Source organism: Zootoca vivipara, chromosome 3, assembly GCF_963506605.1.
Source record: "Zootoca vivipara chromosome 3, rZooViv1.1, whole genome shotgun sequence".
NCBI classification, from domain to species: Eukaryota; Metazoa; Chordata; class Lepidosauria; order Squamata; family Lacertidae; genus Zootoca; species Zootoca vivipara.
The window spans coordinates 59774197-59781143 of NC_083278.1; the positions used below are offsets into that span (position 1 = coordinate 59774197).

Here is a 6947-nt window from a genome sequence, read left to right on the forward strand (position 1 = left end):
TGGTGACAGCAGTCACGAAATTAAAAGACGGCTGCTTCTTGGGAGAAAAGCAATGACAAACCTAGACAGCATCTTAAAAAGCAGAGACATCACCTTGCTGACAAAGGTCCGTATAGTTAAAGCTATGGTTTTCCCAGTAGTGATATATGGAAGTGAGAGCTGGACCATAAAGAAGGCTGATCGCCGAAGAATTGATGCTTTTGAATTATGGTGCTGGAGGAGACTCTTGAGAGTCCCATGGACTGCTAGAAGATCAAACCTATCCATTCTTAAGGAAATCAGCCCTGAGTGCTCCCTGGAAGGACAGATCGTGAAGCTGAGGCTCCAGTACTTTGGCCACCTCATGAGAAGAGAAGAATCCTTGGAAAAGACCTTGATGCTGGGAAAGATGGAGGGCACAAGGAGAAGGGGACGACAGAGGACAAGATGGTTGGACAGTGTTCTCGAAGCTACGAACATGAGTTTGACCAAACTGCGGGAGGCAGTGCAAGACAGGAGTGCCTGGCGTGCTATGGTCCATGGGGTCACGAAGAGTCGGACACGACTAAACGACTAAACAACAACAAAGCACCTATAGCAATCTTTATTGATGCTATGAGCAAGTGTACTTGTATAATAACACTGGAAGGACCTATTTAGGATCTGGTTTTATTGGATTTGACAGGAGAAATAACAGAGAATGAGCAACCAACCAGTCACAACTTTCCCCAATATTTGCTGAGTGAAAACTGCACTGTGAGAGTGATCATCTGGAGCAGATTTTGGAAGGGTATTTGGGTGTGTGTGTGTGTGCCTTCCTCTCTATTCTGCAGATGGAAACATTCTATCAGTACACTACCAACTAGATACCTCCCATAGTTTTCGACAAACACAATGAGCATGTTGTTCTGCGAAAGGTATTACTGTACAGTACATTTCCCTATTATTTTGACAGACTTAGCAATGCATGACAGGTGCCATCTATTCTATGGTGTCAATTAGGGCTGGGCAATATCTGGGCAATAAGTAGTAGATTTAGTAAAAATATTAATTAAACTTGCATATGATTAACAATTTAATCTGTTTTCTACTAATTTAAGAGTAATTTATGTAATTTGCTAATGTCGAGTTGCATCTCCTTCTCCACTCAGAGGGCCAACTGCAATTCTATGCATGAGTAAGCAAGCCCCACTCAGTTCAACTAAACCTACTTCTACTTTCCTAGGAATAAGCCCCATTGAATTCAGTAGGGCTTACTTCTGAGTAGACACACATTTGCTTGCACTGCTTAACGACAAGCACCCACCCTCCCCATCATTCTCACCTCACAACAACCACCCAATCTCCCATTTCAGCATAAGGCAGCAACTGTTAAATCTTCTCCCCTTCATTTATCCCTATTATGACACAGAAAACAGCCCCCGAAAATCCCCCATCCCACCAACCTCTCCCTTTTTATCCAAGGGAAGGAGGACAGGCAGGAGAGGGGGGGGACACTTCACACGCATACATATACATAGGCAGAAGGGAAGACTGGAGTAAAGAAAAAAGAGTTAAATAACAGGACAATGTTTTTTGTTCTGAAGAAAATAACCCCCGTTTCTTCTTTCATGGGGGTAGAGAAGGGGCAAAGGGGAAAGAAAGGGAGCTCCCAGTAAGAAGCCCCGGGCCATCTCAGACCAACATCTCTGTAAATCACACCTACCAGCCTGACAAGCTGGCTACTAGCCTGCTTTAAGCAAGCAGAACCTAGTGGCCGTCTTTAAGTTTCTGCTGCTGGCTGGCTGCTGCTTTCCCAGCTACTTTCATAATAGTCACCTGCATTTGCAGAGGCAATGGAAAGAAACATAGTGGGCTGCTACAGCTGCTCTTGTGAGTTGCTGCCGGAGGCGGTTTTCTCAAAATCGCAATATTTGCCAGATAACATTTTATGAAACCATTACAGTATCATTATATGGAGTTCATAACCGATTTTGAACGATATATTGAAAAAATCGCCCAGGTCTAGTGTCCATTAGTTATGGTAATGCTAGTTGCTTTAGGGGAATAAACTTTGAGACAACTTGGTTTTCCACATTCTGGATTTTCTATTGTAGGTGTGTAAAGCATGCATGCTAACAGCCATCCTCTATAATGCAAATATGTTTTCTAGACTTTTTAAAAATGCTTAATTGAGTCACGTGAAGTAGTATAATGCTTGAACTATTGCTTTCAATAGCAGATAACCCACATACATTTACATATGGATCAACGTTCCAGTTCAATGAATAGCAGCTAAACATGACCCACCTTTAAAAACAAAACAAACTTGCTGCACCAGATGTACCTGCATTCCACCTTTCTACAAGTAACATAGTTTTCTAAAAATACTGTCAAATATAAGCTGGTTCAAAAGTTAAAAATAAGGAAGAGCTCACTGAACTTACTGAAATTCATAACTTATTTGTACTCATTTAAAAACATGTAGCATTTGGTATTTCTTTTCTAGTTATTTACAATTCACTGTTACATGTCAAGGAATTGCAGACACAACCAGCTCTTGAGCTCTCGGAATGTGCTCAACTGCCTGATCAAAGCCCAGAGTAGCAACCTAAGTAGGTTTTTAATCACCTCTCCTTTGGCCTGATCCAGCAGGATTCCTCTTATTTTCTTAACTTCCTTACCTACCATCTTCCTACAACTCCTGTTGAAACAGAATCATGGCTGAAGTTTTCCTAGATTATTCTACTTACTCTTATGCTGCTCTGCAGCAATTGTCTCTCAATCTGGATCCGACAATGTAACTTGATTTACATTTTTACTGATAACCGACTTCCTCCTTTGGAGCTTGATCCTGACAGATAACTGAACATTTTCCTTATTTATTTACTGTAACAGCATTTTAAAATCACTTAACATTTAAAATGGCTTAACCAACAACAAAAATACAAACAATGGAACAGTGGAACATTATCATGCATTTAACAGCAAAATGTAAAACAGCATTTGCTATTCAGAGAAAAATATAGAGAAATACAGAGAGACTAAAATTATCAGCCAGCTAAGTTAGGACATGGATCCTCACAGTTAGAGTCACTAAGGCAGCACTTGGGCCTGCTAAAATTGGCAAGGCAGTTGTTGGACATTAGCTGTTTAATTTGCTATTCTACTCAGATGAGCTTCACAACATGCACCAGACTGCAGAGAGGCTGAACCAGAATGTCTTGACTTAAAACTAGTACAACTGCTGATGCAATCCAGTTGCCGGGCACACAAATCATCCTATGATGTTCCACTTCTGTTTCCTATGAGACAAGGTTATTACCCTCCATACACTTTTAAGGGCCACTGCACATATGGCCTTTCACAACAGGTTTTAAGCTGCATATACACTGTGTGAAATTGATGGCAGTGTCAGTTTTGCTGTAAATGCATAGCTCTAATACAAGAATGTTCATAAATGTGTACACATTGCAAAGTAGTTACTTTCTGGTTAAACTGATAGGATGTTTCTAGCATTTCATGTTAGCTATTCCTTGTATTTTTTTTAAACCAGAGAAAGGAGAGATACAGGGATACTTGGCCAGATACTGGAAAGTTTAATCTGACATAGAAACATTAAAGTCGCCAGTTTTGCCAAGGCTGCAATCCCATGTACATATGCTTTGAAATAAGACCTATTTATGTCAGTGGAATTTTCTTTCTAGTAAATATGGTCAGGATTGTTGTAAGATGTACAGCATGGAGTTACATCCTCTACAGACCCATGAATACATTTATAAGATAGGGAAGTTAGTGATGGGGGCCAGTGATGGTGGAAGAGACCAGATTGAAAACTGTGCCCTCTGACTCTTATTTCAACCCTCCTTAACACTGTGCTACACTGCAATTAAGTAGCTGCTCCAAAACATGCATCCATGTTTCTTTGATGTATTTCCAGACCAAGATTCCCTAATCTACGAGTAATGCTTCACAGAAATATAAACTTTTAAGGCTCCATAGAGCAGTGTGGCAGCTGGGAGCACTGGGTGAACAGTTTTATCATTATCAGGAAACACAGGAGATGATGTTAGCAGCATGATCTAAAGTAGTTATTCTAGAAAACCTCTCCATAGACCCCGATGACAATTGTCATTTCAAGACACTGACAAATGAAAGCTTATAATGAACAGTGATGAATATGCCAAGTGGGGGCTGCTAGTTTTAATAATATTAAGATTTTTATTTCAACCTCCAGCTTATTGTTTTTAGCCAGACAGGAAAGCACTTAATGCTCCTAATGAACATGAAGTGCTTTATACGAAGATTATACACAAGTGTACTGATTTTGCAGACTATAGTAGTTGTGGGTCTCATTCAACTGTAACTAAAGACTGACTCCCTTTGGACATAGCATCTGTGTCCAGAGACAAACAGGCAATAGTTTGCCAGATAAGTTATCTATTAGATTAACTCCAATTACGTCAAGCTTCAAGGCCTTCTCCATATTTTACAAGCTGAAGCACTACAAACATGATAGCTTGTCTGTATGTGCTTTTTGCCAACAGCTTTGTAATACACAGTGCAGACTTAATACGCAAACAATGTAACACAGCCATTACTTCCCAGCTAGAACTCATTATTCCTCATGAGAACCCTGCCACTACATGCTCACATTTTAAATCCATACATTTTAAAGGACTTTACTAAATATATGTTAACATGTGTGTGGCAAGGTAATGACAAACTGAAACATTTGAGAGGGTCCAGTGTCTCAGAATAACCTGCTTGTTGCAATTTAGGGTCTAATATTAGCATGGTAACCAAGTCACACATTCTGTGTCTGGACACTTATGTGAGTCATGGACTTTTTTGTTGTTGTTGTTGTTTAGTCGTTTAGTCGTGTCCGACTCTTCGTGACCCCATGGACCATAGCACGCCAGGCACTCCTGTCTTGCACTGCCTCCCGCAGTTTGGTCAAACTCATGTTCTACCCCAATAACTTATATTATGATTCTTATTATTTATTTCCTACATCATTCTTTCTTTTAAGGAGCCCAAATTGGTTTATCCTAACAACTGTGTGAGATAGGTTAAGCTGAAATTATTATTATTATTATTATTATTATTATTATTTATTATTATTTCTACCCCACCCATCTGGCTGGGTTTCCCCAGCCACTCTGGGCGGCTTCCAACAGAAAAAATAAAACACAATAATCTATTAAACATTAAAAGCCTCCCTGAACAGGGCTGCCTTCAGATGTCTTCTAAAAGTCTGGTAGCTGAAAGACAGTGGCTGGCCCAAGGTCACCCTGTGAGCTTCAGGGTCGAGTGGGATTTCGAACCCTGGGCTCATAGGTCATAGTCCAACCCTCTAACCATGACACCACAGCGGCTATTGCAACTGAGCACTCTGGTCCAAGTCATTAAAGTGAATCAGTCACATAAGTGAAAATAAGAAGCAACTATAGTTCAGCATGCACCACATAGTTCTTTGGATCATCAGGGAAGCTCCTAGAAAACAGGAAACAGAACTGCTGCACTAAACTTAATTTCACAACAGCAAAGTATCAAGGCTCTGCAGTTCAGAGAACTGATACAACAAAATTATTGTTGTCCAAATTGGGCAGTAATAATATCAAACTGACCTAGTACAGGTAGTACATGTATGTAAAAGCAAATTTCCATACATTCTTCAGGCCAGGGTCACTTCAACACTTCCTCCCAAGATGTACAAACAAGGTTGTTTCCTGTGCAGTGCCCAAACTACCTAGAATTGTAGAGCTGGAAGGCACCACAAGGGCCATCTAGTCCACCCGGTGCAGTGCAGGAATCTAAATTCCCTGAGAACAAACCAAGCAGCAATCACATACCTTGCACTTTACAAGTTTTACCACTCATTTTCCCCGTTGCTATTTTAAAATATATATACACACAAAAATCCAATTGACAAAGTCCTCTTGGATACACTGTGTTATGTACATAACTATGCTATACGTTGTAATAAGTGAAAAAAGGAATACTCCAAGGGGAACATCCCCTGCATCCGGGGGTGCCAGAGCCTATCTAAGCCCCCACCAACACCACGTTTTTCTGTATGCACCTTGTTTTTTTAAAAAAATATATTCCCTCGTATTCCGCCATAGCTAATACCCTCAACGCAACCCCTCTCGGGGCAGGAAATCCTCCGCAGCCACCCCCGAGTAGGGGACCCAGGGTGGGCGTGTGAACGTGGGAAGGGTGGGGGAAGGAGCGTGTCGGTGGTGTGTGGGGAGTTGGGCACGTACCTCGTTCTCCACACCCACTCACCCCCTTCGCCACCCCTTTGAGTACGGAACCTGCTGCTGCCCCTGGGATCGAGGGGGTCTCGGGAGGGAGGCGGCAACGGCGGCGGGTTTACCTGCAGGACCACCTCGCTGGGCAGCTGCGCGGCGCGGAAGAGCTCGAGGACCCTCCCGTTGGACGCCACTTTCTTGGTGCTCTCGGTGTCGCAGTACGAGAAGAGGTCGCAGTAGTAGCGCTGCTCGGTCTCGCTCAGCGTCAGACCCTCCATCTTACGCCAGCCCGGCCCTGCCCCGGGAATCGATCCTGCGACTGGGCGGGGCGGAGGGACGGACGGGAGGGGAAACAAACGGACGGACGCGGGGCCGCGCTCGCACGCGCGGGAGCCACCGCTGACGGCGGCGGCGGCGACTCCGTGAGGAAACGGCCGTGAGGGGGAGAGGTCGGGAGGGGGGCGGAAGGAAAGAGAGGGGGCGCGTGCGCTCTTTCTCTCTCGCGCGCCACCGCCTCAGCTGTTGCTTGTTGATCTCGCGGAGCCTTCCTTAAAGGAGTTGGGGAGGGGAAGGCGGAGGAAGCGCCGCGACACCAGGAGGAAGGGGGTGTGGCGTTCGAAAGGGAGGAAGAAGAGAAGGGGTGTGTGCGCGCGCATGTATGTGCGTGAGGGACTCCCGAGAAAAAAGTTTTACGGACGTCTCTCCTTGGACGTAGCCACGCCCTCTCGGCCT

The 6947-nt window shown here is 43.6% G+C and overlaps 1 protein-coding gene across 5 annotated transcripts in view; it reads right to left on the reverse strand.

Annotated features, from left to right (window-relative positions):
- The window catches only part of REPS1 (RALBP1 associated Eps domain containing 1), a 44345-nt gene extending 37571 nt beyond the window's left edge, over nt 1-6774 (reverse strand). For 3 of the 5 annotated variants that reach the window (XM_060272723.1, XM_060272725.1, XM_060272722.1), the window contains exon 1: nt 6341-6773. In XM_060272723.1, coding sequence (XP_060128706.1) covers nt 6341-6493 — 153 coding nt within the window. In that variant the 5' untranslated portion in view covers nt 6494-6773. Of the gene's footprint in view, nt 1-6340 lie in introns of all 5 variants that reach the window. The other 2 variants (XM_060272724.1, XM_035108863.2) reach the window with 1 other exon arrangement.
- Between the last annotated feature and the right edge of the window lie 173 nt (nt 6775-6947).